This window comes from Ostrinia furnacalis, unplaced genomic scaffold (assembly GCF_004193835.3).
Source record: "Ostrinia furnacalis isolate ACB-3 unplaced genomic scaffold, ASM419383v2 OfSCF3149, whole genome shotgun sequence".
NCBI lineage: Eukaryota > Metazoa > Arthropoda > Insecta > Lepidoptera > Crambidae > Ostrinia > Ostrinia furnacalis.
In genome coordinates, this window is record NW_021133388.1 from 203,611 (window position 1) to 218,797 (window position 15,187).

General features: G+C 39.9%; 1 protein-coding gene across 1 annotated transcript in view; it reads right to left on the reverse strand.

The window, feature by feature from the left end:
* Positions 1–15,187, reverse strand: part of LOC114357419 (zinc finger protein 543) — a 33,643-nt gene that overhangs the window by 16,589 nt on the left and 1,867 nt on the right. Inside the window, exons 4-15 of the mRNA XM_028311014.1 lie at positions 13,116–13,356; positions 12,377–12,743; positions 10,489–10,553; positions 9,544–9,688; positions 8,368–8,499; positions 7,542–7,628; positions 6,633–6,718; positions 5,087–5,159; positions 4,276–4,401; positions 3,211–3,413; positions 1,969–2,086; positions 763–920 (exon numbers count right to left, since the gene is read on the reverse strand). Coding sequence (XP_028166815.1) covers positions 763–920; positions 1,969–2,086; positions 3,211–3,413; positions 4,276–4,401; positions 5,087–5,159; positions 6,633–6,718; positions 7,542–7,628; positions 8,368–8,499; positions 9,544–9,688; positions 10,489–10,553; positions 12,377–12,743; positions 13,116–13,356 — 1,801 coding nt within the window. The remainder of the gene's footprint in view (positions 1–762; positions 921–1,968; positions 2,087–3,210; positions 3,414–4,275; positions 4,402–5,086; positions 5,160–6,632; positions 6,719–7,541; positions 7,629–8,367; positions 8,500–9,543; positions 9,689–10,488; positions 10,554–12,376; positions 12,744–13,115; positions 13,357–15,187) is intronic.

Sequence of the window (15,187 nt, forward strand, 5' to 3'; positions counted from 1 at the left end):
TAAATCGCGCTAACATTTGATTTTTTCCATTTCTTCAATTACTCACAGTACAGTTCACAGTCATATTTGTTTTGATCAAAAAATAGTAAGAATTTTTGTATGGCAACGGTTGATTTAATGGCCGTTGCTAAAGAATTGATTAAACTAAAGCCCGGTCCGTGAGCACGGAGAATTTTGTCCAATGACCCCAAGCTACCCATCCTTATCGCTCGCGCGTTATTATATTGCTGTCGCGACTGTGCGACGCGCGCCCGCAGTGAGTGTGCGAGCGCGACAGCAACATAATGAGGGCTATCGTTTTAGCGCTCACCAGAGTCACCAGTGTGCCTACCATGAGTTTACGTTAGGTGTGCTCGCTAGCGACTGCGTAAAAAAATGACATTTAAATGTATGACATATTGTGCAGCGCCCCTAGTGGCTACTTTCAAGAAATAAGACCTTCATAGAATTTTTTGACGTATTCGCTAGCGAACTCACCTAACGTAAACTCATGGTAGGCACACAGTTAGCGCCACTGTAGAGTAAGGTCCTGTCACTTGCTAGTAGCGAAGACAGTGGCGCCAACTGGTGAGCGCTAAAGTGGTAGGAGGACTATCGCATTTGCACTCATCAACATGGCGCCACTGTAGAGTAAGGTCCTGCCAGGGGTGCCAACTGTTTAGTATAAAAACGATAGCCCTCATTACGCGCGAGCGATAAGGATGGGTAGCTTGGGGTCATTGGACAAAATTCTACGTGCTCACGGACCAGACTATAGTTAACTTTATGGTTTCTCCACAAACCCGTGTGCGTCCTCATGTGGTCCTTGACCTCGGGCTTCCTGGCGAAGGCCTTGCTGCAGACGGAGCAGAAGAACGGCTTCCGGCCCGAGTGGATGACGCCGTGGACTTCCAGGTTATGCTGTGTTGAGAACGCTTTCTCTGGAAATTCAAATTCAAACATTTATTGCATAGAATAGGTATTACATATGATGTCTTATAATACACTCGGCATCAAATAAATCGCACCTCTCGCGACAAGCACTTATCAAACGTATGCATCCACACTTCCCACCAACATTGGTACCATTTGAAAGCCTAGTTCTAAACTTCATTTCATTAAAGGAAAGGTTTTTACCCCAAAAATGTTTCTTTAGAACGATCCAGAGTCACTTCTTCAAAAAATAGATAGTTACGCTTGAGCCAACTTTTATGGCTATAAAACTGTTAAGTTGGGATTAATCGCTATCCATCTGTTAAAGAGGATACGTGTGATCATTATTTGGTTTTATAACCATAAAATTTGGTCTAATTGATCCCAGAGGTGAGCCCAAAGTGAGGTCTTTTTTCAAGTTTTTCAAGTCACATTTATTGTATATCTATACTAACTTGTCTATCTATAATATGTATGTATTTACAAAAAAAAAAGTATTTAAGTATGTTTATATCCGTTATCTAGTACCCATAGTACAAGCTTTGCTTAGTTTGGGACTAGAAGCGCAGTGTAAAATGTCCAAGGATATTTATTTATTTATTTATATGTTAATCGTTTATTAGGAAATTAAATGTGTTTTTCTTTAAGGATATTTATTGGGCTTTCAAATAACACCAATATTGTTGGGGCACCATGATTGTGTCAGTAGAAACGAGTTTTCCTGTAAAACGTAGGTGGGACGATTTTTGTGATGACCAGTGTAGTTCATTTGACCGATTGTACTATACTTACGAGCAAAAGTATGGAATCACCATCTTGTGTTTTGTTCCCAACGATCTGAAGAACTCAATGACTATTTATGCATCTATGGTATCAAATTAAAGTTTGTAATGTAACCTTTAAACTGGTACCATTTTTAATTTAATCTTCATAGTCGTTTAGCTACAAAGATTACTCAAAACGAATGGGATGATTCCATACTTTTGCTCGCGAGTGTAGTTCGGAGCGATCCGTTCAGTGTCCGAGTAAGAACAAGCCTAAAGCGTGGTCACTCACCGCAGACCTTGCAGACGAACTCTTTGACACTAGAATGCGTTTTCTCATGCTGCGCTAGATTCTGCAGCGTCAAGAACGCTTTGCCGCAAGACGGACATTTGTGGGGCCGCGGCCGCTCCTGAAATACAAGTTATTATAATGAGGGCTATCGTTTTTATACTTAACAGTTGGCACCCCTGGCGATTGACAGGACCTTACTCTACAGTGACGCCATCTTGATGAGTGCAAATGCGAGTCCTCCTACCACTTTAGCGCTCACCAGTTGGTGCCACTGTCTTCGCTACTAGCAAGTGACAGGACCTTACTCTACAGTGGCGCTAACTGGTGAGCGCTAAACGATAGCCCCATTTAACGTTTTAACAGCATTGAATCGTATTTGTTGAATTAGGATACGATTTGGGACATTTTTCTATACTAATATTATAAAGAGGACAACTTTGTTTGTTTGTAATGAATAGGCACAAAAATTACTGGACCGTTTTTAAAAATTCTTACACCATTCGAAAGCTACATTATCTACGAGTAACATAGGCTAAATTTTGTTTTGGAAAAAAATAGGGTCCCGTAAAATATGTAGATAATGTAGTCAACGCGCGCGAAGCCGCGGGCGGAAAGCTAGTTGTAAATAAATTCCCATTTGTCCCCAATGGGGACAATTGGGAATTACAATTTTTATTGTTTTTCTTTTGAAGCTCCGATGCAAACTATTAGTAGGGTTGTGATGACACATTGGAGACGTAAAGGACATTTCTCAATCCATTTTTTAAATTATTTTTAGCTTCGGTTCGGTGTATGGTGCTCCATATTATTATGCATTTCTTTAGAGATTCACCAAATGAGTTTTTCATGTCCTGCAGCGTGTACTGAGACGTGAAGGCCTTGTGGCAGCAAGAGTGAGGGCAGCTCAAAACCTGTCACTGTGGATATCTGTGGTGGAGGCTTTTGTCCAGCAGTGGACGGAATTAGGTTAAAAAGAGCGGAACCCTAAAAGGGGACAAAAACTATTGATATTTTGTGCTAGTTCGGTCTCTTACCAAATGAGTCTTCTCATGAGCCTGCAGCGTGTACTTACAAGCGAAGGCTTTGTGACAGAATTCTCTAAGAACTCTAATTGTTCGATCTCTGACTCGATTTTCTGTGATAGTGTGTCATGTCCGCAACAGTATCTGTTCGCACGGCCTCTAAAGGGCTTCCCTGTGAAAGGGGCACGAAACTAAACACTACTAATGTTCGGGCACTTACCAAATGCGTCTTTTCGTGAGCCTGCAGCGTGTACTTAGAAGCGAAGGCCTTATGGCAGCGACGGCACGAATGCGGGCGCGCACCAGAATGCGAATTATGATGCGCGGCGAGCAGCGCGCGCGACGTGAACTTGCGCGAGCAGAGATTGCACGCGTGCAGTTTGGATTTGTTGATGGTAGAGCGAGACTTTTCTGCGTGCTCCTCTGAAAACATCAGCGAATTGTTGTTAGAGAAAAATTATTCCCAGTTGCCCCACTGGGGGGCGGTTGGGAATTTAAAACAAAAAGATTGCCAATAGTTATTTAATTTTTAGCGTTAAGAGTCGCATCTCAAACTAATTTTAAAATTATAAATAACCTGAAAAAAAACGCTGGCCGTAACAGCGCATTACACTTGAAAATTTCGACAGGTTCATCCAGTGTCTAAGTAGCTCAGTTGGAAGAGCAGTCGCCCGGCAAGCGGAAGGTCGTGGGTTCAATTCCCGCCTTAGGCAGTTCGATTTTCTCAAGTTATTTATAATTTTCAAGATTGCCAATAGCCCCCGTCAATGGTGTAGTTACACTTAATTAACCAACTTTGAATTGTATTATTTTTAGAATCCCGATTTTGTTCGAATCTATTCCGAAATGTGGAACTAATGTGCCGTATCCGTGTCATTACCAGCAGAACATATTTTACCTAACAAAAAAAACATTTTTTTTAATGCATAACAAGGCAGGTATTTGACCACAATCGCACCTGATGTTAAGTGGGATGCAGTCTAGGATGGTACAAATCTGCCCTGTAAGTGCCTATTCACTCTCGCCTTGAAAAGGCCCGGATTATAGTTTTCGGGAAAGACAGCAGCAGGCAGCGAATTCCAGTCCCTAGCTGTTCGCATTATAAAAGAGTCATCGAACGCTTAGTGCGAGTTGGTGGAACATTTTGGACTAAGTATAATAACTTAAAATCTCACCTGTATTAAAGTGGTGTTCTGCTTGTGTTTAGAACATATAAATGCCCTAAAATGTCTCACAAATAATGAATTTTAATTTAAAACCTTTATACAGTAGCTTAATACCTTACCTATATGATTGGTGTATTCCGTGCGCTTCCTCAGTACTAAACCACAAATCTGGCAGATGTATACTCGCGCGTTATGAACTTTCTTCAGGTGCAGCATCATTTTGTCCGACTCCCCGACGAACGGATCTGAAGATGTTGTAAAATAAAAATTAATAAACAATCAACTATAAACACATGTATAAACTCATGCTGTTTGTCTCCTTAATAAAGAAATATAAAATATAAAATAAAATAAACTATTATTTCTATTTAGCATCACAAATGCAATGAAAAAGAAAAACGATTTATGCCACTGGTAATTCTGCAGTTGATTTTTTTTTTGTTAAAAGCTGAAGTGCTTTTTATTTTACTCAAAATTATAAATTACTTTAGAATAAAATAATAATCTGACCATCAGTGTTACCTGTTTCTAGCAAATACACGAATTTTGTCGTGTATTCCCATTTTCCCCACTATTTGTCCCGATGTCAACCAGTGGGGGACAACGGGAATAAAGCCAATTTTAATTATAGGAATTGATTTTTAACGAAACCAAACATATTAGATGATCTAAAATATCGGGACTATTCCCACCTCTCGTTCCCACCACTGCAACTCCTGTGTAGCCAGGATCTACAGCTTGAACGCCATAAAAACCCAACCAGTGAAGGTCAAGTTTGTCCCGGGGGAAAGTTAAACTGTCATTGGACCCGCAACGAAATTAATCAGAAGAACATAAGAGGAGTTTGAAATTAAGGTTCGATCGATCTAAAATATATCAAATTGTGATACTCTGCCATAGGAATCCCTAATAAATCATAACACAACATACCTTTGGTGCTGTCTTGTTGCTTACACAGTTGGCAAGTGTATTGGCCATTTTCACATTCAACAATGCTTTGGATCTGAAACGCAATAAAAATTTAATTAAAACTAGCTTTTGCATATGGCTCTGCCTAGTGATGTAAAATGAAAAAAAAAAACAAATTTGTTTTTATTTCAGTTTGTTGAAAAAAAAACTTAGCACTGTTTTTTTTTTCTAAATTTGGTTTTTCTTCTGCCTTACATTTTAGGCCTGAACCTACTCGTTTCGGCATACTCAGGTATTTTAGTTGGTAAATACAAAAACTAAATAATTTGATATTGAACTTTCTCCGTCCGTCACACACCCCAACTGCGCTAAGCCAACTACGTTCAAAGAAACATAAACCTAAAGGGGATTTCTCCGTGTGCAAATGTAATTGATTTGGGGATTTCCCTTTCGTTGATGTAAAAATGTTGCCAATATAATAATACTAGCTGACCCGGCGAACTTTGTTCCGCCTTAATGGCAATAAATAACGGGATAAAAAGTATCCTATGTCCTTCTCCTGGCTCTAAACTACCTCCCTGACAATTTTCAGCTAAATCGGTTCAGCCGTTCTTGAGTTATAAGTGGAGTAACTAACACGACTTTCTTTTATATATTATTATATAGATTCATGAAATCTTAGTACCGCTCAACCAAAAAAGTATAGTAAAGTTAAAAATAAACCGAAAACTCTATTACCTATATATTCTTAAGTATTTGTCTTAAAAGTTTTGGATTTCGTACTCTTGAAAAAAACATGGTCCAGAAAAAAAAATATTTTTTTTTTCAGGTTTTTTTTTCAACGTTTTTTTTTCACACCAGAAAAAAATCAGTTTTTTTGCAACTGCCCATGTGAATAAAACTCTTTTTTTTTTCACACTTTTACACGTCCCAGTATTAACCCTACCACTGCTTCGGGACAATAAATGCTGAGAAAAAGCAGCGCAAGAAACTCTGTCACTATTGTTGGCCTCTTTTTCAAGGGTTATTTATCGGTCTATCAAAGAAACAATATCGCACACATTCCCCTTTCAAAAACTGGGATAAAATCTATCCTGTTTTATCCTGGTTCTCAAAATGTATTTTAAACATGGTTACTATTTAAGCAGAAGTATTTATAGGAAGTTAACTCAAGATTGCGATGTTTCCTGGGTAAAAAAGCAAGAGTTTTAATAAGTCCGTCAGTTAGCTTATCAAAAACTACTCGACACGTAATTTTCACTATTTGAAAATGTAAAGAGATAAAGCGTGTCAAAGTTCTAAAGAAAAGGCCCGTGACGTCAGTGAGTGCGTTAAAGTGCAGCAGTTTGTGACGTCGTGCGGAACTTCAACGCACTATAACTTTGTTAATATTTGTTTGATTGACAATTAAAAATATACGTGTCCAATATTTTTTTATATTAAAATTGACGGACTAAAAAATTTTTTTTAGGAAAGTAGCCTATTTTACTATAGGATTAATAATTTTGGTTGAACCAATAGAAATTAGAAATGTTCGTACATTGTATGTGTAAATCGATGTACTTACATGCAAAGCTTCTTCGTCATCGTTTTTGCTTTGCACAGACTTGACCTTGTACATTTCCCCGGACTCCACCTTTATAAATGCTCCTCCTACAACAAAACAAATAATACAACTTATACAGGGTGTTAGGTAAATGGGTATATGAGCCGACACTAGCCCATGTTAACATGGGCATATAAATGGTATGGTGAAGTCAGAAAATTGATATCATCATTTTAATTATTTTAATTTTCATACAAATCTGATTTTATAAATTTTATTTTGTATGAACATTTAAAAAATTAAAATAATGATATCAAATTTCTGACTTCACCATACCATTTATATGCATATGTTAACATGGGCTAGTGTCGGCTCATATACCCATTTACCTAACACCCTGTATAATTTAAATGCAAATTTTATCAAAACAGGCACTGGAGTCAACTTTGCGATTATTTATATCAAGTACTAAAACAGATTTTCTCACTTTTTGTTTGTTGCATCTGGGATTTCAAACCCAAGATTTAGATAATTAAATATCTTTGGACATTTTTTTCTAACAGCGCCATTTAGCCCCAAAATATGCAACTAATATGCTTGTGTTAAATTATTATTTGCGTAATTTCAGGTGTGACTGCAACGTGCCTTGAATAAACTTTTTCCAAGATGGGATACTTTTTATCCCGGGAACACAATTTTATTGTAATTATTTAAAAAAAAAATACTTAAACTATACACTGTATACAATTTCTGTATAAAGTGTGTAACTATATTGTATGTCATAATGTTTTTTTTCTTTTCTATTTCTGTCTTACCATACCATGTCATATTATCCTGAGGATACTATTTTATCCTACTTTTGGTAGCTACTTTCTGTTTGTAATGTGTGTTTCTGTTATGCAAATAAACGTTTTATCTATCTATCATTACCTTGCTCTTGGGCGGCGGCTATGATCGCGTTGGCGGTTTCTTCGTCGCCAGACACTTGCAACTCGATTTGGGACTCCTCGTTAGAATCTGTAAGTAAACATAACAAAATAAATCTATAGTAATATTATAAATCCAAAAGTAACTCTGTCTTGCTTTCACGCCTAAACCACTGAACCGGTTTTGATGAAATTTGGCATAGAAATACTTTGAGTCCCGGGAAAGAACATAGGATAGTTTTTATCCCAGTTTTTGAAACAGGGACGCGCGCGATAAAGTTTTTCTGTGACAGACAAAATTCCACGCGGGCGAAGCCGCGGGTCGGAATGCTAGTACATGATAAAAAAGCTGGAAAGTGTCGGATAAATCTTTCTATGGTACATTCAAGAGAGTCGTGCTCCTGCAATGGGGACTTACTAATGCCCATTTTCACCATCGACCCCTAATTTTTAAGATTTTAAGTGACCCCTATAAAAACAAAATTCCTGTTATGTGTTACAATAGGGGTCACTTAAAAAATAGGGTCGTGCTTCTGCAATGGGGACTTACTAATGCCCATTTTCACCATCGACCCCTAATATTTAAGATTTTAAGTGACCCCTATGAAAACAAAATTCCTGTTATGTGTTACAATAGGGGTCACTTAAAAAATAGGGTTGTGCTCCTGCAATGGGGACTTACTAATGTCCATTTTCACCACCGATCCCTAATTTTTAAGATTTTAAGTGACCCCCCTATAAAAACAAAATTCCTGTTATGTGTTACTAGGGGTCACTTAAAAAATAGGGACTGATGGTGAATACGGGCGTGAATGACCTGATGTTCTGACCTTGGCTATCGTTGTTTTCCGTTGTTTGCCCGCATGGCACAAACGAGAAGTTTTCACCATCATACACCACCTTCTGTCCAGCGCCCATTTTAATTATGGTGGTGCCATCGCTGTTCTTCATCACTATTGTCTCTGGAAATGATTAACATTTTTGTGAGAAACAAGCAAGTCGAATGAAAAAGTCCTAGCTTGACTAAGGCCTAGCCTTAATTTCGAACTCCTCCAATGTTCTTCTGATTAATTTCGTTGCGGGTCCGATGACAGTTTAACCACAAAATATAACAGAAGGTAAAGTCATGTATGTACCTCGCTTTGCATACCTCTCTCGCTCGCACGCTCGGCCGTCGCGCTAGGGTTGTCTTGTCATGTGTTGCGTTTATTTCGTTATGATAGAAAAATGTTACTCTTCATATGGAAGAAGGACAATAACAGATATCCACGTATACTTATGCAGTTATATTTAGTACGTTATTATAGTAATAGTTTGCAAACAAATACACGAGAAGGAAGTAGTATTTAGTTGAGTGGTTGACACTATTATCCAATAATTCCTAAAACCTCTCTAAAACAATTCGATATTCCTAATAATTGAATTGGCTTTCAATTTGTCAACGTTAAACCACAGAATAATAATAAGTACTACGTACAGAAGTTTTACTTCGCGAAGGTATTTAAAAAAATGTATGCTCAATACATGTCATAGTAAGTTTGGTTTATAACACTATTTTGTAATCAAAAAACCAGGTTTGGTCGATGGCCGCGCGAAAAAAAAGACGCCACCTTCCATACAAAATCTGGCATTGCCATTTTACTTTATCAGTTAGAAAATGTTTGTCCTGGGAAAATGAGTGGTATACTGGGAGTATCAGTATACGGTATAATTTTTATCTCATAACTAACTAGGTTAACTTTTATCACAGTTTAAAATAGATCACTGACGCTCAGTATCATCATCATCATCGGCGAGTAGGTATCTGCAATTTATCCAGCTTTTCGCTTCGCTCTGTACTTCACTAAAACACTTATCCCAGTAAACAATAATTCAGGGATAATTTTTATCCCAGTATAAAACAATTTAGGGATAATTTTTATCCCAGTATAAAACAAGTCAAGGATAACTTTTATCCCAATAAAACAATTTAGGGATAGTTTTTATCCCACTATAAAATCACTTACGTTCTTCACCGTCATCATCATCGTCGGCAAGTATCTGCAGCTTGTCAAGAATGTATTTACTTTGCGCGTCGTTGTTTTGTTCCTGGCTATCGGACGACAGAAGCAAACCCATGTCGAACAAATTGTTTGTTTTGGATTGTTTGCCCTGGAATTTATTTTATTAATTTAAACTTTAGCACACATAGAAACAATGCACTGTGGCGGACTTAATGCCGGATGGAATTCTCTGCCAGTCAACCACGGGTCATGCAGAAAGAGTAAGGCGGTGCAAAAAATTTACATTTAGAATAATATACCTACTTACATAAGATTACATACAATAAATGACATAATGGAATTGTTTATGGATATTTTTAAATGTTTTACAGTTGGTAGCACAACAGGCTTCATATTGTTGTAGCGAAATAGCGCCTTTTACAACTAAATAAAAGACCACATAGTTTTATACGTTTAGTCGTCGTATGCAGACACTATATGCAAATTAATTTCAGAATCAAAATACAGATAAAAACCAATAGGCGACACTTGGCAGGCGCATAAAGTCTAGATAGTTTTGGAGAAACCTAATTTCGTTTCTGTGGTAGGCCATAGAAATTGAACAAAATCAATTTCATTGACCAATAATATAATTAAATACGTCTTCATAGCAAATTTTTACCATCAATCCCTACTATTTAAGTGGCCCCTTTGAAAACAAAATTCCTGTTATGTTACCAAAAGCCATCACTTAAAAATTAGAGATTGATAGTGAAAACGGGCATCAAATACTTATTTAAAATGTTTAAATCAACATTCTTAACAAAATCATTGTTTTCATTGAAACCGCAAGAATTCATAAAAAGAAGAAAAGAGTCGGCCTCAATGTGTATTACTCAACACTGATTTATATTCAGCTTAAATATTTATGAAAAAATATAAATAAACCATTTGGGTTCAGATACATACATCAACGTCAAAGATTAACTTTCCGCTGTCATCTGTGGTGACAGGCACCACGGCCAGCGAACAATCTGGAAAAGGATTAAATTTTTTTTAAAATAAAATAAAAATAAAATAAAAAATAAAAATTCATTTATTTCCAAAAATACTTGTATACAGAGTTATTACCGAGTCTTCCCGGTAAGTAGTCAGAGACACTTGTATTGGGAATAACTCGCTACTTCCCATTAGGATATCTCTAATTAATTCTAGGAGTATTAGTTCACTAAATAAGCATTTACTTTGGTATGTAAGAAAATTACAGCAGTATATTGTAATAAGTTATGGTTGATTACTGACTCTCTTTCATTGACATAGAAAGATTTACGCTTAATGATAGTATATTAAAAAAGAAAAGAATAGGATAATGCTCGTTATGTATGGTTGTGTGTAGGAGTGTGAGTGTGAGTGTGTAAGTGTGAATGTGTAAATGTGAGTGTGAAGGTGTGAATGTGTAGTATATGTATTCGTTAAAGCATGAATAATATGAACATGTTCAAATACTATGTGTCTTGTCACGAGTCTGTCCTGTATGCCCTACGGAGTGGGTTCCTTGGGATCAGTATAAATGTATGTACTGCATACAGGGATCGTGATGNGTTATGAGTTAAATTATCTAAATTGGTATATAAAAGGAGAAACTGACTGACTTATGCCCGTTTTCACCATCAATCCCTAATTTTTAAGTGACCCCTATGGTAACACATAACAGGCATTTTGTTTTCATAGAGGTCACTTAAAAATTGCGGATTGATGGTGAAAACGGGCTGACATATCAACGCACAGCCTAAACGGCTAAACGTAGGCACTTGAAATTTGGAAGGGACGTAGCTTAGGTACCGTAGAGGTGCACTAAGAAAGGAATTCCCGAAATTCCCACGGGAACGGGAATTAGTAGGAAAATCCTTTTGTATGAAAAATCTAAACCGCTTAAGTTAGACGCTTGAAATTTGGCATGCAGGTACCTTAGTAAACTTAAAGCTTAGTTACAACAGGAGTTAGCGGGAAAAAAACATTTGTATGAAAAAATCTGCGTTTCGAATCGGAGTTTCGGAAAAATCAGAAATCTGCGTGATCGAATCAGAAATGAGGAGATCCGCAGGAGAACCAAAGTGACCGACATAGCTCGCAGAATTGCTAAAACCAAGTGGCAGTGGGCGGGACACATAGCTCGTAGAGACGATGGCCGCTGGGGCAGAAAAGTTCTCGAGTGGCGACCACGGGTCGGAAGACTTAGTGGACCGACGATCTGGTGAAGGTCACGGGAAAAACCTGGATGCGGGCAGCGCAGGACTGGTCGTTATGGAAATAAATAAATAAATAAATATCTTTGGACAATCTCACACAGCGCCATCTAGCCCCAAAGTATGCAATTAATATGCTTGTGTTATGGGTGCTAGCGTAACGGATATACTTCTTATATACTTTTTTTTTTAATACATACATATTATACATAGTAACACCCAGACCCGTCACCGAAATTAAAATTCATCATTTCAATTTCTGCCCGGCCGGGAATCGAACCCGGGACCTCTCGGCATAGTAGTCCGTTCTGAACCACTACACCAAACGGCCGACTAAAATTGAAAACTAAGGCCCAGAACAGACGGTGAAACGCAACTGCAACGAAACTGCAACTGCTAGTTACTTTTGAGTTGCATTTAAGTTTCTGCCATAGCGTCCGTTGAGAGACCACACATGACGCGACCAGTTTGAAACTTTCAGTTTCAGTTTCATTCATCAGAATCATCAGAAAGTTGCAGTTTCGTTGTAGTTATGTTTCTGGGCCTTACTGATTGGTAGTACCTATCCACTAGAATGTTTTTGCTAACTTATTTAACTAAAAACCACATACCTTCATCAATCTCCATTTCCTGTTCATCGTTATTCTCCGTACTATCATTATCAACGCTATCATCATCAAGGTCAACTTGTTCATTCCTCAACGCAGTCTCTCTATCGGTAGTTGAGAAAAACTCTTTTGGCAACGCATCCACATTAAAACTCAATATTGGATTCTTCGTTGACTTTGCTACTGAATTCTGTGATGACTTGACTGCAGTCTTTTTATTAACGCTTGCTTTACTCGGTGTCATGATCAAGTTCATATCTGACGGTGTGATGCTTAACGGGTCTGGTTCCATTTTCATTGTTGATTTTAGAGTGTGAGTTAAGACGGTGGAGCCAATAGTTGCTTTAAGGCTTATTGTTGGCTCAGTCATCTGTAATATTTATAAACGTTTGAAATAAGTACATAAGTGAAATACTAGAGGTAATAGGTAGAGTAAATATAAATCACAAACAAATTGCACATGCATTTCAAATATACCTACAGTTTTTCTTACAAAAACATTACTAAAGCACCACTAAAGTGTTACATGAAATGCATTATTTATTAGTTCATTTCGTTATAGTTATTCTATTGAAAATTGCATTCAAAACCAAGTCTACCAGAATGCATACTCATTCATAATAATTCTTTAACATTGTCTGGATAAGTAAAAGAAAAAAATATTTTTTACTCTAATAGACGTGAATAAGAATTTTCTAGCTATTTCATTGATTTTATTACTAAAAATAACCATAGAACCCACCTTGAACACGTTTTGTGGCACTGCCGTTGCAGAATCTGAATCATTAACAAGTTGAGTCCTGGTGACTGTTGGTACATTCTTCATGTTCAAAACAAAGTTAGCAGGTAACGGCTGAAGCTTAGACTTCGACAACACAATTTGTTTCGGATGCTTCTTGATGGTAACAACATTCTTTTTAGAAGCTTGAATCTGTGCTGTCTTTGACATGTTCTCTTGTACTTCCTTTTTTAACACTTCGAGCCTGGAACATGAATAATAAAATAGAGGTAAATGCAGGGCCGGATTAACCATCTCAGGGCCCCTAGGCACAGCTCGTTTCGGGCCCCCCCTTTTTTTGTCGTGGAGGAAATGCTTTGCGCACTTTCACCCCTGCCGGGGGACAGGGTGGTGTGTGGGACTCCCGGCGCCCTAAAAAGTGAAAAGGACGGGGTATACCCACTAAAACCTCCGCGGCGTTCCGTCGTAGCCCGAGTGGGGGTGTCGTGAGTATCCGGCCGTAGCCTTAGACTTCCGCGACACCACGCTGCAGCGACAGCTCGCCTACACGGCGGACCCTACACACCCCCCTTGTGGGGGTCCGACGGGAATGCCCGAAACGCCAAGCCGTTCCCGTCAGACGAAGGTGACAAGGGTACCCCCGTACCCTCGGCCTGCTGGCCGCCACCTGGGGGCAGAGTAGAACGGTCGTACAACCGCCTTCTCCCGCCCCCTTCTCCGCCTGCGGAGCGATGAGTCGAGAGGATCCTTCTGAAGGATGACCTCTTCGCAAAAGGAGGCGACCGCCTTCCAGCATCCTTCGTTTCCCAGCATGGCGTTGACCAGGCTCGGAAGCGAAAGATCCCGGCCCACGACCGCCGCGCCGCGCATTTGTGGCACACGGGGATTCCTCTCACCCGGTTCTATGCAGGTACGAACCGAAGCAGCCATGCCCGGTCAGCACCTGCGCCAGACGGAACGTGAGGAACCCGTGAGGTCGTTCCAACCATTTGTCCAGAACAGGACCAATGGCGTCCAGAGTGCGGCGGCCAAAATGCGCGCGAGTCATGTCTTCATAACGGTGCCGCACCGCTCCGGGGCCGGGCGCCTTCCACGCGCCTTCTGGTCTGCCATACAGTGATAGATGACAGACAAGACCCCAGTTTCTAGCTCCCAAGGAGGAGTACCAGCGAGAACGCACGCCGCAGCGTGCCCTACCGTGCGGTAGGTCCTTGCGACCCTCTGCGCTATGGCCCGCTGGGGTCTGCGTAGAAGGGCAGCATTCTCTCTCTTATTGAGTGCTCTCTCGCAGATTGGAGCGCCATACAGCGCCATGCTCCTCAGAACGCCGGCATAAAGTCGACGACACCTCGTTTGTGGCCCTCCCAAATTCGGGAGAAGCCAACTCAGTGCGCCGGCTGCCTTGAGAAAGCGTGGCGCTAGCCCGTTGAAGTGCGGGCTAAAATGCCACCTCCCGTCAAGCGTGAGGCCCAGATATTTCATATGGCCTTTGACGTCAATCCTAACGTCCTCAACGCGTGGGGAGGGGCGCGCTGGCGATGCCCCGGAAAGAAGAGGGCCTCAATTTTCTCCAGCGCGACTTTCAGGCCGAGGCAACGTATTCTGCGAGCGACTAATGTGCCGCCCGCCGACGCCAGCCGTGCCGCGGCCCCAAATGTCTTTCCCGGGCAGTGACCAGAATGTCATCCGCATAGCATATGACACTCATGCCCGCGAGTAGGACGCCCCGCAGGAACCAGTTGAAGCCTAGGTTCCACAAGAGTGGACCGAGCACCGAACCCTGCGGAATCCCGCGGGCTACGCCGCGCCGTTTGAGCTGGCCGTCTCTGTTAACATACAGGACTTCGCGGTTCCGTGAGTAATCGGCCAGCAGCGCTCAAAGGCACTCTGTGATGTTGAAGTGCCTAGAGTATAGTGGAATGAATCAGGTTCCACAATATCGAAATATGACGATTGAATGTGTAAACCAAAATAAGGCGAAGTTTTGATGTGGTTTGAGTTTTGTTGCATAAAAATAATCTTTAACATTATTTTTTTAATTTTTTAATCGGGAGTGCTGGGCCCCTGGTCATAGT